This window comes from Palaemon carinicauda, chromosome 21 (assembly GCF_036898095.1).
Source record: "Palaemon carinicauda isolate YSFRI2023 chromosome 21, ASM3689809v2, whole genome shotgun sequence".
NCBI lineage: Eukaryota > Metazoa > Arthropoda > Malacostraca > Decapoda > Palaemonidae > Palaemon > Palaemon carinicauda.
In genome coordinates this window covers 17459191-17484190 of record NC_090745.1, presented here as the reverse complement: position 1 = coordinate 17484190, position 25000 = coordinate 17459191, and the positions used below count along the sequence as shown (strand labels likewise).

At 35.8% G+C, this 25000-nt stretch overlaps 3 protein-coding genes across 6 annotated transcripts in view; 1 reads left to right on the top strand and 2 right to left on the bottom strand.

The window, feature by feature from the left end:
* The window catches only part of LOC137615192 (T-box transcription factor TBX22-like), a 19920-nt gene extending 16669 nt beyond the window's left edge, over positions 1-3251 (bottom strand). Inside the window, exon 1 of the mRNA XM_068344838.1 lies at positions 2005-3251. Coding sequence (XP_068200939.1) covers positions 2005-2350 — 346 coding nt within the window. The 5' untranslated portion in view covers positions 2351-3251. The remainder of the gene's footprint in view (positions 1-2004) is intronic.
* The window catches only part of LOC137615193 (uncharacterized), a 190791-nt gene that overhangs the window by 59473 nt on the left and 106318 nt on the right, over positions 1-25000 (top strand). The gene's annotated exons all lie outside the window — the stretch shown is intronic.
* The window catches only part of LOC137615191 (uncharacterized), a 32262-nt gene continuing 15894 nt past the window's right edge, over positions 8633-25000 (bottom strand). Inside the window, exons 5-13 of one of the 3 annotated variants that reach the window (XM_068344835.1) lie at positions 24846-25000; positions 23684-23794; positions 22629-22841; positions 20222-20348; positions 17858-17938; positions 16698-16916; positions 16075-16166; positions 10924-11171; positions 8633-10588 (exon numbers count right to left, since the gene is read on the bottom strand). The exon at positions 24846-25000 is cut by the window's right edge and continues 44 nt beyond it. In XM_068344835.1, coding sequence (XP_068200936.1) covers positions 10582-10588; positions 10924-11171; positions 16075-16166; positions 16698-16916; positions 17858-17938; positions 20222-20348; positions 22629-22841; positions 23684-23794; positions 24846-25000 — 1253 coding nt within the window. In that variant the 3' untranslated portion in view covers positions 8633-10581. The remainder of the gene's footprint in view (positions 10589-10923; positions 11172-16074; positions 16167-16697; positions 16917-17857; positions 17939-20221; positions 20349-22628; positions 22842-23683; positions 23795-24845) is intronic. The other 2 variants (XM_068344836.1, XM_068344837.1) reach the window with 2 other exon arrangements.

Below are 25000 nucleotides of genomic sequence, written 5' to 3'. Positions count from 1 at the left end.
GATACCGAGAAGTAGAATGATATAGGGTTGCGTTTATGAATGCAGACTGCTTGTATTTCTGCATACATGAATTCAGAAATGAATGGATGCTCCTTATATATTTAATGAATTCAATCTGTTGTCTGCAGACATGTAATCGATCGGCTTCTCTCTCTGCATAGATCCATTCACTGTTTGTCTGTCTACATTCACTCTGTTTGTTTTTTCTGCATAAATGCATTCAGTCTGTTTGACCTTCTGCATAGGTGCATTCAGTCTGTTTGTCTGTCTCTGCATATATGCATTCAGTCTTTTTGTCTACATACATGCTTTCATTGTTTGTTTTTCTGAATACATGCATTCAATCTGTCTTTTTCTGCATAAATGCATTCAGTCTGTTTGTCTGTCTACATAAGTGCATTCATTCTGTTAGTTTTTTAATACATGATCAATCTGTCTTTCTCTGCATAGATGCATTCAGTCTGTTTGCCTTTCTGCATACATGCATTCAGTCTATTTGTCTGTCTGCATACATGCATTCATTCTGTTTGCCTTTCTGCATACATGTATTTAATCTGTTTGTTTGTCTGCATACATGCATTCATTCTGTATGTTTTTCTGAATACTTGCATTCAATCTGTCTTTCTGCATACATGCATTCAGTCAGTTTGCCTTTCTTCATACATACATTCTGTCTGTTTGTCTGTCTGCATACATGCATTCATTTTGTTTGTTTTTCTGAATACTTGCCTTCAATCTGTCTTTCTGCATAGATGCATTCAGTCTGCTTGTCCTGCATACTTGCATTCAGTCTGTTTGTCTGTTTACATACATGACTTCATCCTGTTTGTTTTTTCTTCATACATGCAGTCCGTCTTTTTGTCTTCATGCTTACATGCATTTAGTCTGTTTGTCTTTCTGGATATGTGCATTCAGTCTGTTTGTCTGTCTATATTCATTCATTTATTCTGTTTGTTTTTCTGAATACTTGCATTTAACCTGTCTTTCTGCATAGATGCATTCCGTCTGTTTGTCATTCTGCATAAATGCATTCAGTCTGTTTATTTTTCTGAATACATGCATTCAATCCGTCTTTCTGCTTAGATGCAGTCAGTCTGTTTGTCTTTCTGCATACATGCATTTAATCTATTTGGTTGTTTCTGCGTATATGCATTCATTCTGTTTGTCTTTCTGCATACATGCATTCATTCTATTTTTCTTTCTGCATACATGCATGTTTGTCTGCATACTTGTATTCATTGTTTTTTTTTCTGCTTACATGCATTTATTCTGTTTTCCTTTCTGCATACATGCATTCAGTCTGTTTGTCTGTATATATGCATTCATTGTTTGTATTTCTGCATACATGCATTCAATCAGTCTGTCTGTCTGCATACATACATTCAATCTGTTTGTCTGTCTCAGCATACATGCATTCAATCTGCTTGTCTCTCTGCATAGATGCATTCAGTCCATTTGTCTGCATACATGCATGCATTGTTTGTATTTCTGCACACATACATTCTTTCTGTTGGTCTTTCTGCTTACATGCATTCAGTCTGTTTGTCTGTCTGCATACATTCATTCAATCTGATTGTCTGTCTTAGCATACATGCATTCAATCAGTTTGTCTTTCTGCATATATGCATTCAGTCTGTTTGTCTGTCTCTCATGCATACATTCAATGCGCTTGTTTGGCTCTGCATACACTAAGCCTGTTTGTCTGTTTGCATACATGCATTTAATTTGTTTGTCTCTCTCTGCATACATGAATTCAATCTGTTTGTCTGTCTCTGCATACATGCATTCAATGTGTATGTCTGTCTCTGGATACATGCATTCACTGTTTGTTTTTCTGCATACATGCATTCAGTTAACTTATGAATGATCCTTGTACATTCAATTCTTAATTTTCTTTCTTGATTATTGAAAGATTGTAATGAATATGTAGAAATACGACGTAATGATAATATAGATATAATGATATGATTTTTCCTTGCCTGGCCTTATTTCATCAGTACTAACCAGCACAGTTTTCAACATCTACCAGCTCGTCCTCTTCATCGCACATGCCCTTGGTACCACCACCGTGGAAGACGTTTTGGCTACCTAAGGGACAAGTGTCCATCGGCAACAACCTCGTGTTTGTGTCCTGCACCAGGGGAGGCTCGACGTCCAGCGATGATTCCGTAATCCCCTGGTGGTGGCTTTCCATGAACGGGTTCCTGACATGATTGTGTTTCCCCCGGACGTTCTTCTTCCTGGTGTTCTTGGTCGATGAAGCATTTTGCTGCAGAGCGTCTTTAGCTCTGTCTGTGGTTGTGTTCAGGAGGGCCTTCACGCTGAAGGCGGCTGCTCGAGAGCTCAGCATTGGAAGAATTTTTGTTTATTTGACAATCGCTGTAAAAGTTGTGGAAATTTCACAGATAAACCTTTGACACAAGTTTCAAATTTTCTAGTAAAATATGCGATCTTGAGTAACGTTGTTCCTCAGCTGTTCTTACGAATTGATATAACTGTAAGAACTGGAATATTCTTCCACATAATACACAGCATTTTGGTTTCAAGCATCAATTGGTTCGTTAGAGTTTTAAACTATAATTCATATACTACAAATATCGAGATAGAATAAGTTTTATTTTTGCCTTAAGTTATTGCACCATTTCCAATAAAATAAACCTGGTTAAGCTGGACAATTATTTCTTCGGTAAGTAATATACACAAGAGATTACCACTGATATGATCAAACGACCTGGATTGAAGGCCAAGAAATCTTCAGTCCAGTATACATCCGCAGCCAATCGGATGTGGTTTTGTGTTTTCTGCTGCCCTCAAAACAAGAACAGGTGATACACTATTATCTTTAAAGACTGCTATCGGTCTTTTAGCGGAGGATGTACACGGTCAGATAACACTTGTCACTAACCTCCCAAGCCTTTCTTAGGCTTATCGTGACCTGACCGTTCTTCAGATGATGAAGACGTCGAGGTGTGTGTTGGATTGTGTAATGAAGATGAAGGTATTGCCCCACGTTATCGAATGTTTTCCTTCATTCATTAAGCTTCTAAGGCAACCAGTTAAGGTGCAGTTGTTTCCTTTATTCAAGAAGCTTCTGGGGCAGTAATTCAAGGTCCTGGCTAACATACAGACCTAGAATACTATTGAAGACTCCAGCAAGAGGATTTGAAAGCCCGTGTTGATATAGATGGTGTTTTCTTCTTCTCGAGTTTGCGAATGAAATTCGAGCCCCTGTTTATCCAGCCGTCGACATTCCGAACACATAATAACAACTCTTGTCTCACTTATCTCTCAGAAGTCCTCTTAGAGATAATTGTTGTATATTTGTGAAGTAGCGTGAATGATAACGCGGCCCTTGAGATTTCAAGAACTTTTTTTTTCTCCTTTTGATAGCTCTGGCGATTGGATGGGTTACGTATGGATCACGCTGCCACCTCATGAGATCTTCCATCATTCATCGTTATAGAATTGGGAGCTTCTGAAGATGACAAGATCACACACACACACACACACACACACACACACACACACTTACTTCTTAAATTCTATGGGCCTTTCCCTCTCTTACCAAATAGCCTGATGAGTGCAAAAAGAGGCTCCTTACGACATATTGAGTATTATGAGATATTTGAATCTAACTAAGACAGACTATAATTTCTTTTGAATATAAGTCCGTCTGGGGTAAATGAGTAAGAGTCTAGAGCAAATTCTCTCGGACTAGGTCAAGAAGATAAAGATTATTGGGAGTATGATTTGCTATGATTTGCAATTTTAGCTGGCACTCGATAAGATTTAAAAACTTTTGAAAGGTAATTGAAAAAAAAATCGGTTTTATTCAATACATTTTAACTGGACACTGATAAAACAACATGCTCTACTTTTAGAGTTATCCAAACCACAAGATTACACTACAAAAATTATCTATGATTTGTATAAATGATTTGTTATAAACAGGAAAATGTCATTATACGCCACTATAAGTTTTTATCCTAGCTTCGTGTTTATCACCGAAGAATTCATTTTACGAAGAGAAAAATAAACAAATAAAAATGAACATAATTGTGGATGCGCGAGAAACCAACGCATGTGATACTCCAGGATTCAAAACCTTAAAGTATAATAGTCATAGACCCGGAGACATATTAACGAAAAAAACAATCCCATAAACATAAAACTAGAATAAATAAGCAATAATAATACCTGAATATTCAAGTACTTAGTAATTTTAAATTGGAGATATTAATGCAAGCGCATTATTATTATTATTATTATTATTATTAACTAAGCTACAACCCTAGTTGGAAAAGCAGGATACTAAAAGGCTGCAACAGGGAAAAATAGCCCAGTGAGGTAAAGATATAACGAAACATAAAATAGCTTGCCTAAGTGTACTCTCTAGCAATAGAACTCTTAACCCCAAATAATGTAAGACCATGGTACAGAGGTTATAACACTACCCCAGACTAGAGAACAATGGTTTAAGATGATATAATAAGATGCAAACACTAAATCTTTTAAACAAAAAAATCCCTTCTGTCGGTCAAATTCGTTTTTAGATAGACGTTCATAATCCCGAAATAGTGAAACGTTTATATTCTGAAAAGCTACTGATGTTAAATGTAAAATGGTTTGCTAACGTTTTAGTTTTTTGAATGAACATTTTATTACAATTTCCAAATTCATCAGAATGATTATTAAAGGGTCTTAACTCCACTCACTCTTTACTCTTCGATTTTACCTTTGTTCCTGCTGTACAACTTGATTTACTTTTAGTTCTTTGTACAAATGCCAAGTTATCTCCAAGATTCAATTAGACGTTGAATTACCTCCTAGGGCACAGCGCTTAGACCAAATTCCATAAATCTATATTTTTTCCAAATATTCAGATGCTTTGATATTATAAATTTATCATCGTAAGTTGCGGTAGCCTATTGGAAACTTCCCTGCCTGGCGAACTGCTTGACCGGCATTTGAGTCCCGCTCAAGCTCTATAATTTCTTCTAGTGTCTGCAACCTCACCATCCTTGTGAGCTAAGGATGGGGACGTTTTGGGGAGCCTATAGGTCTACCTGCTTAGTCATCACCAGCCATTGCTTGGCCCTCCCTGGTACTAACTTGGTTGAAGCGGGGCTTGGACTCTACTCTTACCATATGTATATATGTTATAGGTAGTCTCTAGGGTATTGTCCTGCTGGAGGTGTTATCACTGTTCGTTGCTTCTGCCATTCATGAGCGACCTTTTAACCCAAGCCTTAAGTGCGGTTTGTGCACCTCGCTTGATGAACTTGGGACATGTAAATTCGAGGTATCTTCCAACATCACTTGGGCATTGAATGCCCTGAGTGGCCCCAACGCCGGGCTATATTTCCCAAATTCCCAAATTCCTTCTTTCCATCCATCTGTAATTGAACAGCTGGAGGTTCTAAACATTGAAATAGTGTTTAGAACAAAATTGCGAATTCTTTTTGTGAAGTTGTAGGCCAATAATTTTTTTATTAAGATTAATTATCAACTCGCAAATGCTCTTGTATACAGAAAGAACGGTAGGATTAATAAATACTCCATGTACAGTTGGACACAGAAATTCATGGTACACCTTGCTCTAAAGAAGTGCACCAAGCCTCATCCTTACTGCTTGGCTTTGTTTTGCTCAGCCCACACCTCTTTTAGTTCTCCCTACACTATCTCTTTGGTTACTCGCTGCAAAGTAAAGGTGTGATAGGGTGCACTTCTTCGGAGTGAGGTGTGCCAGGATCTCTTATGTTCAACTGTACATATTAGCAATTTGAAGAGGGAATCTTTTTCATGTGTGGTATATCTTCTTGAGTCATCTGATAACTGACCTGTATCTGCCCAGTCCTTTGTAAGACTGTCCGTATACAAAGGTTAAAGTGTTGAAACTTTAGTTTTAACGCCTTTGAAGATGAAGACTTCTTACTTCTGATATGCCAGATATGAGTCATAGGGATTTAATGTGTGATGGTCAAGATCATACTTGAAGGTTAAGTAAGAGTTTAACATTGACCAAAACAGAGCCCAGGTCATAATTCAGAGTCGAGGTTAAATCGTCCTGTGATATTCTTTTGGTAATAGTATGCCCATAGTTGACCGTCTGGGGCATCTAGCAATTTACCTGTCTGCCTGGTTTTTTTTTAACCTGTTCCTCAGGTAAAGGTAAAATTTGTATTACCTTGGCCACATTTCTTAGCAAAAGGCTCCATATTTGGATGGCTTACTTCACTACTGTTTTAGCCTTGTGGCAGAGTGAGATCAATATCAAATCTGAATTTTTCATTTACCAGACCATCATGTTTCAAAAATGTTTGGCTTCATTTCTGACATTGAAGTCATATTCTTGAGGATTCCTTGATATTTTTTAATTTTGAAAGTTTTCTTATTAGTATACTTTTTTTGCAAGAGTTAGTGACTTCATTAATGGTTCAAATATTACGTTTGCCTTTTAAATCATCCAAAACCCCAAACTGAATTCTTGGTCTGCAAAAGAAATTAATAAGTTATCGAATGTGTTAGGAAATTTGAATTTTGAAATTCAAACCTTGAGTTCACCAGCTCATTGAGAAAATATTACAGGAGTGAAGGTGAAAAATTATTCATTTAGGTTCTTCAAAACAACTGAAACTAACATGATGAAGTTAAAAGTATGATACCCCAACCCAAACAGAGTGCCTCAAGTTTGCGTTATGGCACCAGACCAGGGTATCTAAAGCCAATGATATATGACTCAAGCAGGGTATTTAAAGCTACGGGCATTGAACTTGAATTAGTCTAAAGAATCTATCAAGGCATATGAAACTAATGCTATTGGACTTATTAGGGGATCTGAGTTCTGCAGTTTATCTGAATTTGAACACGTGGGCCCCAAATTTGAACACCTGTACCCCAAGAAGACACTTGCAGGTAGCTAGATGGAATCCCATCATGGTATTTAAAGCTAATGGTATAGAGCCCCCATCATGGTATTTAAAGCTAATGGTATAGAGCCCCTTTAGGACAAGGAACCTAAAAAGGGTATCTAAAATTGTATCTGAAGCTTATGTTGTTAGACCCCAGTAAAACTCTTTAGCTAAAGATATATGATCCACAAGGCATCTGAAACTAATGTTATAAGGCACCAGTAGGGCATGTGACCCCAAGGGTAAGTGAACCCAATAGGACATTTTAAGTTATAGGCATGAAACCCCTCGAGAATGGCAGAAGATTGTTTATTGGGCCACAAAATGATATTAGAAATTAAGGATCCAAGCACGGAATCTGAAGCTAAGGAGCTTAGACAGTGGCAATTCCTTCATAGATAATCTTTATAGAATACTCTTGAAGAGACAGCTGTTACAAGAGTTAATTTTATAGATTACCCATTAAGAGGTATCTAATACAAAAGTAATGAAGAAACCCTAGTAAAGCAACAATCCCATATTGTAAAGGACCCTAGCAAGACGTCTGACTTGCGTTTAGTCTATCGTGAAGAGAAAGAAAGTTATAAGCCTTGAAAGGTGAATTAAACACAAAAAATAATTAATATTTATTTCCTAATTTGTTACATTTGAATGCTATTATTTACAGTGAAATTATTTGATTTTCTACGTAATGTTCACTAGAATGTAAGTGGCAGAGTTTGTGGGAATTTCAGTCTGTGCACATAAACAAATACTCCTAAATAATTCTTGGGTCGTTCAGCAGTTTTCACCAAGAAACTCAAAATAATAAATTGGCACTGTTTTAAACTGTTTGTGTTGTCTATCGCTATGCAGTACTGTATCATTATCCTACCTTTAATGCCATTCAATTCTACATTGAAGTGGTGTCATGAACAACGTGGCCAATCTTAAAACCATAGGACGAGATACAGTTTGTGGACAATAAACTCCTCGAAAAAATATCATAACGATGAATTGGTAGTCTTTAGGTCTAAGATGATTGTAAGGTAACCTTTTATTATTACTTGATATATGCAGTTATCAGTTTTATTTTCCCGTTTAAGTGAACAGTGCTGAACGAGGCCTCCTCGACGGGCATTTTACGCTCATAAAATCAGGTGCTGGTGCAGGACATACAGACTTTTTCTTCTGCTTGTTTGTTATTCACGGGGTTAGTGCAGAACCCTCAAAGTTTGTCATTCGATTTTTTAAAGGCTAAGAAATTGTGCTTACTTTTTGACCTCGCGGTTATCGAAAAAAACATATGGATTCTTTCTCATAAAAAACCGTCATATGTGTATTTTAAAGAATGGAACAAATTTTAAAGCGTGAGAAATTGTGCTTTTATTTCTACATCCCGGTTTTTATAGATTCTGCTGCGTAATAACATCATGTGTGTGTTGCAGTAACCTAAAAAAAAAAATTAGTGGTTTATTTCCACATTTGGTTGTGGATTGGATAATAATTCCCCCTGGATGAGGGGTATCATTTGGCGATCTCATGAAGTGCTACAAGGAAATTTTAAATGTTGTACATAGCATTAAAATACATAGTGGTAATTTCCTTTCATTAAAATGCCACTAGTTTCATTCAGTAAATTAAGAGTTTTTTAGCGTGATTTATGTAACCTAAGATTTCAGAAAAATCCTGCATTTATTGTCATCTTTTGATGTTTCCTTGATTTGGAGTTGATAGCGAGAGAGAGAGAGAGAGAGAGAGAGAGAGAGAGAGAGAGAGAGAGAGAGAGAGAGAGAGAGAGAGAGAGATGTACAAAATTGAAAGTAATAGCAAGAAGGATAAACTCAGAAAATGAATATAGAAAAGAAACAAGCCGAAATATTTACCAGGTGACCCTTGAATCACACATTTTTACAGTATAGATGAAATTAAATTTTCACAAGTGGCACTTGAAATAAAAGCTCTCGCATAGCAGCTGTTATTTACGTATTTCTGTGTCAGAACGAAATTCAATTTCCAATAGAGTAGGCGGAATCATATCACGATGACTTCTTAAGTTTGGCGCCTTTAAAAGCCAGACAGGTTTGACATTGGCACCAAGTCTGAGTGGCACAATCTATCGTTTAAGCACAAGGGACTGACTAGTGCCAGGAGGTTCTGTCACTCACCCGTCAAGAAAGTTGACAGAAGTGACAGGTGAGAGCCTTCTAAAGCATTTACCATGATATAGCACTTGCCACTGATAAAGTGGGATGAAATGTGTGAGATAAGGAACACAAAGCAAGGGGGTAGATATGAAAGAGGTAGCTATTTTCGAAGTGCCTGAGATCAGAGGTTAACAAATCTAAAGGAAAAGTTCTCAGGAAGATCTGCTGTTTGTGTAGTCTTCAAGAGGCCCAATGATGAAAATCAAGCTTTCCTTGGCCCTCCGTGTGTCAACTCCTATGGAACTTTTTTCATCAGGACCTGATGAAAGTTGATTGATATAGATGTCTAAATAATTTTTCTTCAAAAAATTTCTAAGTTTGGCATTTTTTTATTGGGAGGCTTTTTGTCAACTGCAAAACCATCTGGGTTTTCCTCTAATATAATCGTCTTCACAGTGATCGAAGAAATTTCATGACCACCTTTCAGTATGTAATAATCAATAATAGATTTTTTATATAGTGTGAGATCAAACCATAAATGTAAATTCGTTTTATAAATGAACGAATATTTTGTTCCCATTTATGTCTTGGGAGTTAATCGGTATGTAAATGCCAACGATTCAGTGCACAGATTTCCCAGTTCTCAAAGCACAATTCAGTTAAAGGGTGCTGATCATGATAGACTAGAGAGCCACAGTGTGCATGTGCAAAGTTAATCTAACCACAACACGAGGCAAAATTGAGATTCAGATTCAAATTTAACTAAGTGAAGACCTTATTTCTAGTAGCTAACTGGACTACGGCACAATGGGATTAACCTAGATTATTCTTTCTAGTGATGAAAAACCTGCTTGTATCTTATGTACAGAGATGCCATCAGCTATATTACAAGTTGCTCTAATGGGCAAGAACCATTACATATATGTATTAACACTGTTCCATCGATGAAATCTTGAAATCAAAAGTATGGGTATTTTACAAGTGTGGGTATTTTAGTCTTTCAGATGTATAGATACTTGAGGGAACTTTAGATGTATGGACACTGAAAAGTCCAATTATATCTTGGGTATGTTGGACGCACGTGTCGATGACGAAAAAACTTGATCAGGTGAAAGTCTACCAGGACGTGCTTGTGATGCAGGATATTTATTTGCATATTTATTATAGGTTTGATAGCTAAAGGACACTGTAACTAAACCAAACAAATAGAGACAAGGACTCCAAGTGACTTGTTAACAAAAACAATTGGAGATTTTTCTGTCACTCCGCTACTTGATGTCAGTACAGTGCCTCTTTCATTTACTTTCTGACAGCTATGAAACAGTTATCTTGTTCAAATTACTCAGATGCACTATATATGTCTTTACAGTTAATCTAGAAGCTTTCTTGTTGTATAGATGCTCTGAAGATTTATTTTCTGTTGCACGGGAAATATATATATATGTATATATATTTCAAGCGAAACGTGTCGTAATGGCTTTATTGCACTGCCTTCTTTGTAGTTAGTGATGTTTATCGTGGATGCTTGCGAGGTTTCAGTACTCCTAACTCCTGCATGAAAGAAAAAAGGGGAAAATGAATTTTTTTCTTATAATTTTAAAATAAACCAGTCTAAAAAAAATAAAAATAAAGGTTCGGGGGCTTTGTAATGACTTCTGTAAGGTGATTTGTGCTTATGATTTTAAAGGGTAAATACTGCAAAAAAATTAAGTTATAGTGGTTAAACTGATTTGTTTATTGGCTTGTTTCCCCTGGATAAAAGCCAACATTCAACTTTCTGATTCTGCATTTCTGGCCTTTTCTCTTTCTCAAACAAAATTGATTTCTGTGAGGCAAAACGAGCACCCTTTTTTTTATTTGGACCTTTCCCGAACAAAGAACCTTACTTGGGCAGGTGTTCCTTGATGGAGTCAATCGCCCTGCGTACCGTGGACTTCTCCTTGTTCTCCCTCTCCTTCTCCTTCTGCGCCTTCCTCTGCTTGCGGCGGGCGTCCGTGTGCGGGTTCTCTGCCATGACGTCGATCTCCTCCTCTTTGTCGGACTCGACCCTTCGATCGGGCATCTTTCCGTGCTTCCCGATGAGCCAGTAGGTCTCCATAGATCCCTTACCCTGCGACGATACTCTCTGGCTCAGCTGTGAGGAGGAGAGAGTACAGTGGCCGTGTCCGACGATCGAGGATAGATCGGTCCACTGGAAGTCGATTTTAGGGTCATTCGGGCAAAGAGCAAGGCTATAGAGAAGGTTCTATTGCATTTCATTTTGGGAGCTAAACAATTCATTTTAATCTAGTTAGGACTTAGTTATTTATATTTGAAAGATTATAAATTCGTATTGCATTTTTATATAGATATTCTTCAATGGCCCTAAATCCATCTGGTTGCCAGATCAATCCGAGATTTGAACAGGTACAGGGCTAAGTAATCTCTCGGTTTAATGCGGTGCGGTCATTCTGAAGCTACTGTGAAGGTATCGTTGACGAGAGCAATCAAAGATATTCAGTTGCAGTGACTGTTGTATATATAAATAAGTAAAGTAGGTAAATTACTGTTTGATGGTGAGAGTGCGTGCGAGAATACGTTCCTGATGATATACTACCACAGCAAAAAAGAGGCAGAAATGTAACATGGTCGAGATTTCTAATACACAGACCAGATCTCGAGTGAAGAAGCTCTGTTAGTCTGTAAAATACTGTACTGAGATCTTAATTGGTTTCAAATATAGCAAATGATTCTCACTGTTCTATGATCTACAGTTTTTTTTATCACTCGATGTATTGCATCCAAATCGCTTTGGTAGATTATTGTATCAGTCAGTCTTTGTCACATATTTAAACTTGATCACTGTTGTATGGAAAAGGCTGGCTAGATATTCACAATCATATGTTTGGCAAGGTTTTGATTCAGAAGAAATGAGTGCTATAGTGGAGTTTAGGCTAAGCTATCGTCTCATTATGGTCAGTTTTGTTTAATTAAGTCTAATTTATAACATTGTTCAAAGTCAAACTAGGTTACATATGAGTTTAGATTAGTTGAATTCAGAAGTTGTGAATTTTCTCCATTTTAAAGAAGGGGTTCTGTGCAATTGAGGAAAGTTACCAGATAAATCCTCTAAATTTGCCATCTTGTTTTGTGGGATTTTGTGTTTACATTAAAAAAATTAAAGAGGAGTGACATGATTATTGGTGCAGTAGCACTGAACTAAATTCAATTCAGTCATAGTCCAGAACTGACTCTGCTTTCTCCTGTTGTATCAGATTTAAAATCCTTCAAAGTTGGTGGCTTTTTTGGATATATAGAAGTCCTCAGATATTGCCATTTTGCTACCACTTCTGAAGTTTTTTCCCTACCAAATAGACACACTGGACAGGCATTGAGGTAACATTGACATCTGTTCATGGTGCACTAGTCCTTGAATTCCATTTCTAATATAATCACTGGTTCATGTTGTACAACTTAGTATTTGCTCTGCACTTGTAAACCCCTGTTGAAAATCTTTGAAGCCTTGTCCAGGTTTATAAGAATTGTCCACACTAGAGTTCAATAACTCTGGTACAAAACATTACAGTACGACAGGAGTGTATGAACAACAAAGAGATTGATGCTATTCAGCCACAGAAAAAAAGTGGGATCTCGCCCAGTTGTTGGTTCCAAAAAGTTTTGCTAGTGCTGTAAGCTGAGGTAACCATCCTAAAGAATGCAAGGTTAATACCTACTGCTGCCAGAAAGAAGAAAGGAAGCATACAGGAGGCATGTTATTAATGATGAAAAGTGATGCAATATGGGATGCCTTTACATCAAAAGCAATGACAGAAACAACCATAAATTCAGCTCAGTTGAAAAGAGTTCATTTTGAGGTTGGTATTGCAGCTGTAAATTATTTTACTTTGAGAACTGATTTTCTCCGGAGTTCTACAAAATGAAAAATAAACATTGGCATCACAGGATTTTTCAAAGGAAAGGACATATTCAGCTCCGTATGAGGAGTATCAACCTTAGACAAGGTTTTACAAAAACTAAAATTCAAATAATGATGTACTGTAGGCAATTAGAATAGGAAAGAATGCATCCATAATTATCCAACACGAGTAATTCTGAATACTCACCCTTTCCCCTTTAAATAAAAAAAAGACTTTTCATCTTCACTTCCTGAAGCACAAGCAGAGTGAGTGACCCCCACCTCACCAAAATGGGTCTAAGTAAAGCAGATTCGCAAGGAATTTTTCTCTATAAGGATCCTCCTAAAGGAACCTGCCTCGTTTCTCACTGACCCACTTTTTATTCAATTTGAAGCCAGTGAATGAATTTGGCTTTGGAAAATCATTAGAAATCTTAAGATAAATGACAAACAATCTACAACACAGTGAAGGCTACTCAATAATGGCAGAGGCAAACAGGGCAGTGCCCTAGAGACTGACCATATATACGATCAGCGCCCAAGTCCCTGCTCCTAGCTTGGGTGGAGCAGACCCAGGTAATAGCTGCTGATATTTCATCGGTTAGACCTATAGGCTCCCCCAAAACCCTCATCCATACCTCACAAGGATGGTGAGGTTGCGGACATTAAAGAAACTAATGAGTTTGAGCAAGACTCAAACCCCAGTCTGGCGATCACAAGTCAGGGACATTTCCAATAGGCCACCACAATGTGTGTAATCCCGTCAACCTACAAATGAAAATATTGACCAGATATCCTATGAGGTCTAGAAAGAATTTTTTAATGGAAACTTGTTAGGAATCTAAACAATTCAAAGAGGTGTTATGGTATTGGGTAACTAATGCTGCTAGAATATTTGACTCCATATAGTTTTAGTTGGCACATATTTCTGATTTTATATATGATGAGGAAATTCCCTGACTTAGGCAGCTATTGTTGCTACGTGGAAATACATTTTAACGGTACCTATCTAGCAGTACTGGTGTAACTTCACTTGTCTTTAGTATCAGTATAGATATATTTTTTATTCAAAAACATATTTCGATAAATAGTAAAAATTTCAATGGTAAATACAGTATATGTGAAATGAAAAATTATTAATCCAAATACTGTATATGATATATATATATATATATATATATATATATATATATATATATATATATATATATATGTTATAAATTTTGAGATTGTAAATGTGTATTTCATAATAAAAGATATAAAAAAGTGTGTACCAATGGCTGAGTGCGAATACTTGCACCCAGACTTTATCATGGCAGTCCTTGACAACGATTGCGTTATTTTGCAGCTTGTTTTTCTGTACTGTTAGTTTGCCTGTCCTCATTTTACAATGGAATTAGTAAATAATGAGTACTTCATCTGATGAGCATGGGTTTTGTCTGGTCTCGCATAGGAATTATATCATTTGTATTTGGTTGCTTTCTTACATTCTATCTCGGATTTTTCTCAAGTCACCCTAGCGTTCTCTATTGCACTTTTCAATTTTTTCAATGATGCCAATTTCTTTGGAAATTTTAAAATTATTTCTAATTTCCCTCCATACTTTTTGATGAAATTACCAATGATGTAATCACGAAAATTACTTTTTATATATGCAAAGCCTAGTTTCATAGTGTTTTTATATCACTTTACGTGAAATTATTTGAAGGCAATCAAGAACTGAGTTTAATCTACATGTTAGAAAATCTTATTCGCTATGTGTATATTTTATACTGTACTAGTAATTCTTACACTTACAACTTAGTGGTGAAAAGTGTTATATCTCTGCCTCTTTCTGTATGCTTGATCAGTATCGGGATCTAGATATTACTGAAATGCTGTGCTGTTGCTTTTTATATAACAGGATCATGCTGAAGCTGGGATCAATATTTTCTACTCTTTAAGTGCATTATTTTATAGCTCATCATTATTTTGCTCATGTAAGAAAGAAAGAAGGATGAATAGAGGTGGAAAGCTTAAAGAGAGAGGTTGGGTTAGATAGGTTGGGTTGGGTTGGGTTGGGTTAGGGAGCATAAAAATAAGATGAAATATCCAATATATGACAGATGTTGGAGAAAGAGAACAAAAAAGAAGGTAAACTGGTACGCAGTTAAGTCGAATAATGGGCATAAATATGGGAGAAATAATAGATAGAGACATGTTAGCCAGGTAGAAGAGAGAGAGAGAGCATGAACATAATTACCTGTAGTATTCAACAGATATATGAGAGAAAGTTATTGATAAAAAGCTGGGGGAAGTTTTGCAGACATACAGCAGATAGACAGAGGGATCAATAGCTTTATACATACATAGATAAAATGTCAGGTAAATAAATAGGCAAGGTAAACAGATGATGTTTAGATGAATATAAAAAGTATGACTACCCTAAAGTTCTATTCACTTTTCTGTTGATGAAATCCATACTTGCAGAAGCCTTGAAAAATATATCTCAAGAGAAGGTTTTATGAAGAACTTATTTCATGGGTTAATAAGGAAAAATAACATTGTTACTAGATGTAGATAGATTTATGAGACTGCAAAAATGATTGTTTTTAATTTGATAAATTCTTTTAAAAACATGGAGAAGAGTTTTTGTCCAGGAGAGTTTACAGGGACAATTAGTTGGATGGTCTAATTCTGAAAAAAGAACATTAACCATTGATACATAAAAAACAAGAAAGAAATTGGAGGACAAATTGTATTTTTAAATATTTCTTCATTAGATGATTGTTGTTTAGATTGTCAATGCCTCCATTTTATTTCTCACCAACATATAATCTCTTAATGATTATCACAATAATTACGAACAAGGGAAAATCATGAGCATGGCTAATGCTAAGGGCTTCTATGGTTTCAAAAATTTCATAACCAAATACTCTGTAAAGTTTGCAATTTTTCATTAAATATCACATGTACCATTCTAGCAATATATGGTCAGAATTCATTTAGTAACCCTTTAGAAAACAATTACATTTCATTCTCATATCTTCAAAGTTGTAATTGTTTATTAGTCCTGCTTAGTTTGCTGATATTTTCCCTTTTCCATTTAATCGAAAATCACATATAACTCAGTAGAAATAAAAAATAAAGAACCTTAATTCACCTTGATTTCCATCTCTCCCCTCAACTTCATGATAAAACCACCGACTTTTTCCAGCGCTTCCTTAGTTGATGCAGTAATGTGTATCTTGAATGCTGTTTTGGGGCATAAAAAATAAACACAAGTCACAGATATATCTTTGATTTATGACAGTTTTAGAATTAATCATTCAGTAACTTCTTAAATGTTTGGAATTATCTACCCAAGATTATAGAGAATCCGTGGTGTTATTCCTGATTATAATGACAAACTATACTTCTATATCTCTATTCATGATTTTTATATTCTTGAACCACTAAATAGACAATGCGATTTATTGTATAACCATACACAAGTATCAGGTTTTAAGAATATGGCTGGGTTAAACATATTTGTGCTGCATTAATATCTTTTAAAACAATGCAACCTTCACTTGAAATGGAAATTGAAACCAGGTGCTGATCTACAGAAATAAAGATTAAACTCATTTAACATATAAATCTAAAATTCATTCAAATTCTATATAACTAAGGTTTTTTTTTTTTCTCTGCACTTGGGTTCAATCTTCTAAATCGTTCAGACAGCAAAAAGTTACATGTACTTTCTTATTTAGAAGAGAGCACAAATGGTATATGTATTATACTCACGAAGGCCCGTAGACTCCATCTTGGAAGCAATGTTGACTGACTCTCCAAAGAGGGTGTAGCGTGGCATCTTAGAGCCAACTACCCCAGCTACCACTGGACCAGTGTGGATGCCAATGCGGATCTGGAGTCTTTCTCCGGGCATGTGTGGCACCACAAAGTTCTCCGTGGCATGGAGTAAGTCAAGGGCCATTGAAGCGATCTCGGCAGCGTGTTCTTTTCCTGATGAGTAGGTAAAGCGTAAAAGAGAAAAGTGATGAAATAGATAAACATCTATTCGATACATTCCAGGAGTCTGAGGCCTTTAAGATGATGAAGAATTTTGAGGGTGTATTCTAAGCTAAGAGAAAAATGAAGGTGAAACGAATATGCATGCTTACATAAAAATAGAGGCGAAACCTGTTGAAAAGTATAGACTAAAGAAAGTAAGTCAAGGTTTTATTTACACAGCTGTTGGTATAAATGTTCTAGAAGCACACAGAAAACCGCTTTTGTAAAGAACTGCAGTTCTTTTGAAGCAATAAAAGAAAATAATTAAAGAGTACATTTGATTGGTATAAAGGATATACCAAAGAAATCCACAGGTACAAGAAACATATTATGTTAATGGAAAATAAATAAAGGCTCCGAGATGTGATCTAGATTTACTCTGCTACACGAAGCTAAACATTGCTGTCCTAATAGTATGCTAAAGCAAATGGCAAAATTCATCTAAAAAAGACAGTGATGCTGCTGACGACAATGCGTTGTCTTGACCATCACCAACATGTAAATTGTTTCTCCACACAAAAGCCAAAAAGTCATTGAAATGATTGAGCGAGCGATCAAGATGCCAAGCGCATTGTCATCGCAATAGAGAAAAGATAAGGAGAAGGATCATGTTAATACCAGAGAGACAAATACTGATAAGACTACTACTTCCGAGTCCTTGACCTGTATGAAATTTTGGCTCAGCTGTTCTTTTCAGGGAACTTAAAGTCCACATGAGGTAAATTGTGAGAATTCTCTGGTTTCTGGTGTAATTTGGTGCATTAATTTCATAGCTACTTAAGGTCTTTCAATATCTTAAAATACTTGAAAAGGGGTAATAAAATCTGCTATTACCAAATTTCAACGAAGTTAGGACTCAAACATTGTGGCCACGAAATTATTTTAAGTTTTACCTAAACCCGTATGACTCATTATTTTGTAGACGGGGGGCGTGTAAACAAGGCGGTCCAAGTTCGTAGATCTCTTGATTTGGTCTAAACAGAGAGAAAGAAACACTAAAGGTAGAGATCTTTCTGGAGCCATTCCACCCTTAAGAATTTTTCAGCCTAGTAGCTATGATCTTACATCTAGTAACAGGAAATAGCACATACAAGAGGAAGCTGTAGACTACTGATAACAAAGTTTAAACAGCTATCATCGTAGGTCAATAATGCTAACAACTGTGAACTCCTAAACTGAGTCTTTCCTGAGCTTCTAAATGTAATGGCGTATATGAATTCATACTCTGCTCTCAGCCTTAGGTTTAGATTATATGTCACTTCACAGCACTGCAAAGTATAGGTAAAATCGTCGCTCAATCATTCCAAATTTCTATTGTAAACAGGACTGTCAAAGCTACAGCAGGTGATGATGGTGATGGTTAATTGCAACAAGTGGTTGATGGAAGATGTTATATAAAGAAAAGTTGTGATTATTGTGAATATCTGGCTATTTCACCACCTATCTAAAATGAGAGTCACGCAAGAATTATTGGACCATCCATAAAGAGTGGTATTTTTGAACCTCAAGAATTTCAGAACTAGATAGTTAAAACTTGCTAGGTTGTACAATTAACAGAAATACCACTCTCTATTTAACTTAAATAAAGAGGTGATATAAGTTTGATGCTCTGTGGTTTACTACAGCAGCTTAAATCTTAACTTTTTCAGTTAGCTAAAGTTCTTTAGTTCATATCACAGACATGTTTTCTTTTAATGACATTCAACATTTTCTATGAATGATCTAAGATATGGTTATGTCAGAGAAGTCATACTCGTACTTATCTAATTTTAGTTTACATATTTGTTAGTTGCCTGTCAAAATGTTTGCAGTGTTTTTTTAGGTAAATACTTCAAGAATTTAATCTAATTAACAAGAGATGGTATTTCTTCATGACAATTATATGATGATCATGAGTGCAGAATGATAGGATGTGATGCTTATAGTTAAAGGCTAGAAAGAAACACCCCACATTGTAATATCACATTCCAAAGCGGCATAAAGTAAATAATTTTGAGGTACTGTGCAGTCTTGTTCACCAGTAACAGACTATATACATTCATAAATTGTAGCTTTGTGGTCTACTCGTCAGCTGCATGAAAGTAATTAATTGCTTGTTATATCAGAGAGAATTTATTGAATAGTTATTAAAGACTGTTAAAACGCAATGTCATATAGCTTTGTGCATCTGTGCTGACTTTTTGCTCCTTCTGTGTACTTTCTGCTGTAAGTGTAAAGCTTGTGTTTATATAAATTATCTGTTCTTTAGTAATGATGTAGTGATTCTTCCAAAGTTGAGTCCATCTGGCAGTGATATGTTGTGTTGAAAGTCATAACCAATTTTAGGTATTGTCAGATCCTACTCTGTTACAGTGATATGCAGTTGTGTTCTCTAATCTAAATCATGTTGAGCGTCGATGTTTAGGGCCAAATATTTTTTTATCATGGACTGTGGTACTGGTCTATCATTGGCAAGCTAAATCATAGTGAAGATGAAATGTGCAAAGATTGTTTCCATATTTAACAATGATGAATGATATTGAAGTGTAGCAAAGTAGCGCTGTACTGTAATTCCAACTCGCAATCATAGTTAGATACAGTAGGATCTCAGTAATTTATACATATCGTAATGCTGTATGTTTGGTTGTTTGCCTGATGCATTTGGTATTTCTGCAGGTTACACTCCTGTTCATGCATGATAGAGTACAGAAAATAATGTCTTGAGAGTTCAGAGACCTGTTTGAATACCAAGTTACTAAAGTGGGATGTAACTAAAGTGAAAATTTTTGAAATGTGAATATATGAATTTGGTTAGTGCAAGAAGTATGAATGTAGTTTAAGTTAGAGTATAGTTGTATTCAGTGCAAAAAATGTCAAAAGTAGATCAAAGCTATTAAGTTAAATGACGGAATCTTAGTTTAACACTGTTCAGTAAATTAAGGCTAGTTGCTGCACGGGCGGAAGTTTTTTTGGGGGTTTATGTGGATGTACTTATCCTAAAACAAACCATTTGATCAGTTCATATCTAAAAAGGACCTGATCCTAAGTAAAAAGGCATTTTGTTAAAAGAAAAGATAATTGTTTTTAAGAGATCAGTCACTTTTGTAATATTTTATGAAATGGTATAAATGATTCGTGGGTGTCCTTAAATAGGAGAATGCTATGGCTTATCATCTCCATCTTTTCCTTCACATCCTACCCCGGTCATTAATGTAGTCTGAATTTAAAGTTAGATTCAGTCAAATGAAGACTATAACAACATAAAATTTAATTCTTACCTTCTCCACGTTGAGGTAGACCAGAGGCAACCATGTAGGCATCACCAATGGTCTCAATCTTGTACACCTCATACAGTTCAATACGTGAATCAAACATCTTGTACAAAGCATTCAGTAAAGAAATTACCTGTAAACATGCAAGTATAAGAGATATTAGCTATAACAATTCTTGACAATGTTAAGATTTTTAAAGTAGTATTTTAGTTTCTGGAAGAAGTCTTTAACAGTTTCATTAATGACTCAGAGATATTGTTAGCATAAGCCTTCAGTGAATGAGCAGCATATTTTCCATTTTGCCCAAGTTAATTATGTTGCTTCTGGTTTGGTCCCTATTGGTAAGCGTCATTAAGCGAGCTACATTTTTATAAGAAAACCTATGAATGATTAATTTCTATACTATACCAGTTTTGTATCGGGATTATAGTGAGGAAACCAAGCTATTTTTATTACAACCCCTCCCCCTAGCTCAACATATCTTGCAATTTTTTGCTTTCCCCCTATTTAAAGAACCTCCTAATTATTGTACAAGAAGAATTGAGCTGCAGGACTGCATAATTTTGGAGTAAATGGAGAGTACCGAATTATGACTTATCATTTTAGAATGGAATTGTTTTATGGACACATAAAAAGCCATTGCCAACTGGGTGTCTTTGCGACCCAGATAGGAGTTGAAAGTAGGAAGGTTCAATTTTCTCATAATTTAATTCCATGAACGCTAAATCTTAACATCCGGGCATTAAGTGCACTACATACTCTATTGAGCAAAGAGACTGGGCCAACTAGACTTTTTCATGAGAAATTTTACTACTGTAGGATCTTGTCAGGGTCTTGCTTGCAAAAAATGTTTGGTTTTTACTTTAGGAGTCAGTCTTCAGTAGTTAAAGTGCCTGTCACATCTCATTGGATTGCAATTATGGAGAGGGAACAGGCCCCCAAAATGTCACTCCATTGATGTACATTAGTGTCCATGTTGTCTGCAGTTCTCTTCTGCTACTTCTTCGGTATTAGTCTGTTCTGTTTGTTAATTCTTCAGCACTCCTACTTTTTGTACAATCTTTATCCATTAATTGTCCTTTGTCATTTCGTTCCTATCCGTTGAAGTTCGTTAGTCAGTCTGTTGGTCATCTGTTCCTTGTTGACTTGTTGTTCGTCTCAACCGTTCAATTTCCATTACATTACAACCCCCGAGATTCAACCGCAACAATTTTGCCTACAGAAGTGACTGGATGACTGTTCTTCACACGTAATCTGTTCATTAGTGTAACCCGGTGAGATGTGACAGGTCCTGAACTCATATGCTACAACACATATTAGCCTAACTCATAAATGTCATCGAATAATTTGAAAACATTAGGAGTATTAATTTTTATTAATGTTGATATAAGTATGAATTATAATAGGCAAGCTTTTGTGTGCTCTATTAATCATTGTAACAAAATTGAGTATTTGTAAAGTAAATGATCTTTCTGTCATAAAGTGGTTGCTTATCTCAGTGAAAAAGAATTCAAGTTTATGTAGTTAAAGTAGGATCATTCATGATCACTGTAACTTAAAATCATAGTATTCAAAACTGGTCAAGCTTATGAAATATTTTCTATTAGTAAAGTTCAGAAGCTTTGTACTTCCGGCAATAGTGCTCATTTTGCTGGCCAGTTATACTTATACCCTGAGAACCTCTAGGATGTGAGCTATGTTAAAGCTTAAATTGCGGTTTCTATTAGTCGATTTTTTTAATTCTTTGATATTCTAAGGAAGAACATACATAATTAGTATCTTTATTTTAGAAAGGGTGATATTCTTTATGTATAAAGGATATGGTTGTAATCTTCCCCACATAGGATTAGGTGAAAATGTAGTGAAATTGATTTTTAATGCTGTAGCTTTTTCCTAGCATCAGTGGCCAACTTTATTTGTTTGGTATATAACTCCTAACACATTGTGATCGCCAGTTGAAGTAGGTGTCATTAGTCGGATTGTCTAGTCAACACCTAGTCATTGATACTGACGCTTGTCGATTCTCCTTATAAGCGATTGAGGATGGCAATACTATAAGAAAAAAAATTCTTTTACATCATATACTGAACTTACCTTCTTTGCTCTGCAATCACATTTACTAACCCATTGTAATTATTAAGAATTATTTGAGCACTTTGAGCTTAATGTTGGTTTTCCTATCTCAAATTGATTATAATTTTGATACCTGGTTGTTTTTCCTGATTTCCAGCTATGAAAAAATGCTTCCTACCAACAATTACCGGGCAGGGGTAATCCTAACAGTGGCACACATCTCAGATTTCAAACATTTATCAACCAGTCATTTAGGAGTAGTCTTTTGCATCACTGTCAGGTTGCCAGGAAACTCAAAATCAATTAACCAATATATTGCATTAACAAAATACCGAATTACCTGCATGGGTGTGCTCTCAGATGCCAGTTCAGTGAACCCTACTATATCCGAGAAGTAGATCGTAACTGACTCGTATGTCTCCGCTGACACTTGCTTTCTCTGCTTTAGTTGTTGGGCGACAGTTGGCGGCAACATTTGGTAAAGGAGTTTGTCTGATCTCTTCTTTTCATATCTTAATTCGTAAGTCTTGTACTGTAGCGTCTCCGTGAAAGCCTGTGTGATTGAGAAAAGAAAAGAATTCATAGGTTAACGCAGGAGAACGATACCATAGTATTTAAATTATTCAGTTGATGTACAGTTGAACACGGGAATTCCTGGTACACCTCGATCTAAGGAAGTGCACTCAGTCACACCCTTACTGTGCGGCGAGCTCCTATGTTTATCCCTGACCACCACCTTGACCAGCTCTCCCTACAAAAATCTTTTTGGTTACTCGCCATGAAGTAAGAGTGGGATAGGGTGTACTTCTTTGGAGCAAGGTGTACTATGGACTCCTATGTCCAACTGTATTTCTTCAATTACTGGTACTGACCAATCAATGCATTGTAAGTTGCGCTTCAATTTTTGTCGTCAACTCTCTAGAGAAAACTTGAAGGGGTACTGGAAGGTAATTATCATACACTATCATTGGTAGCTTCTGTATATACTGCTCCTATCCTGTTCTATATACAGTAGTAGTAAGAGCTTAAACCCTAACTTTTCAGTCATTATTTAGACTTAACTAAATCTGTAATAATGTAAACTGAAGAATTCTGTCATATTCAATATTAAATCAATTTGCTCCTTTGATTCGATGGTTCAATTGCACAAATACAATTTCCTATAATATCCTATGTCCTGTAATTCCATTAGATGCCTGTTTCTGAGATAAGTAAGAAAATATCAACTAAATATTCCATATTTATGCTTTACTTTCTGCTTTAATTATTTTATAGGAAGCCGTAGGTTATAATTTTAGTACAGATTTAGTAAAAATGTCACAGATGTGATTAGATTAGGCAATTTTAGCCTAATGACAATGTTTTCATGATCTTTATGCTCCACGGATCACTTACCTGTAAAGTTCTTGTAACCATCCTGACAAGGACGATAATTACTGGGGAAATGAGAAGAACCACTGCTAAAATAGCTATCCCAACCACCACATGACTGTTCGATGACGTCACCTGAAAAATACAGTTTTAAAGATTTTAACTCATGAATGACAGAGGCAAGGGACAGTGGCAGTACCCTATCAGGACAATGCCCTAAAGACTGACCATACGTTTCATCAGCGCCCAAGCCCCCTTCTTCATCCAAGCGAGGACCAGGAAGGGAAAGGCAATAGCTACTGATGACTCAGCAGGTAGACCTATAGGCTCCCCCAAACCCCCCATCCTTAGTTTACAAGGATGGTAAGGTTGCAAGAAACTAACGAACTTGAGTGGGACTCAAATTCCAGTCCAATAGTTCGACAGGCAGGGACGTTTCAAGTAGGCCACCCCAATAAATTTGCTTGTCAATGTCCTTAATTGCTTGATTGATGGAATGATAAACTGAAATAGTGAACAAAATCATCGATAGTTCACTGGTTTCCCGATTGACCAGAATACTATATTGACTGGATCCCTGTCATATTGTTGATGAATTATATCTTTCTTTTATTTACTGATTCATTAACTAATCCATCAGCATGCCAGAAAACAAAAAACAAAAAGAGTATCAGTCAATCCATCAGCAATGGTATTCCTTTTCTGAATACTGCATGCAGTAAGTTAGCTGAGGGAACTTTACCTGAATGTATGTATATTTGTATATATATATATATATGTGTGTGTATATAAAATATATATATATATATATATACAGTATATATATATATATATATATATATATATACATATATATATATATATATATATGTGTGTGTGTGTGTGTGTGTGTGTGTGTAGTGTGTTTTTGTGTTTATAAGGAATATATTTGCATATATTTAAATATTTATATGTATTTGTATAGCTATATATATATATATATATATATATATATATATATATATATATATGTGTGTGTGTGTATATATATATATATATATATATATATAAAACAAGTATATGTAGTATAAATACGTTATATATATAATATATATATATATATATATATATATATATATATATATATATACTCACAAGTCTGGTGACAAATCCGAATACCGTCGACCACTCGATTAATGACATTTACCTCTGACAGTATGGTCTGCTCAATCCTGAACCTGATTTCATACTGAATCTTCTGGAGAGCATCCAGGTAGCCCAACATAGCGTAGAAGTACTCGGTGGCTTTGTCGAAGTCTGGCTCAATCTTCACTCTGTTGATGATTTCCTGACGTCTCCTGG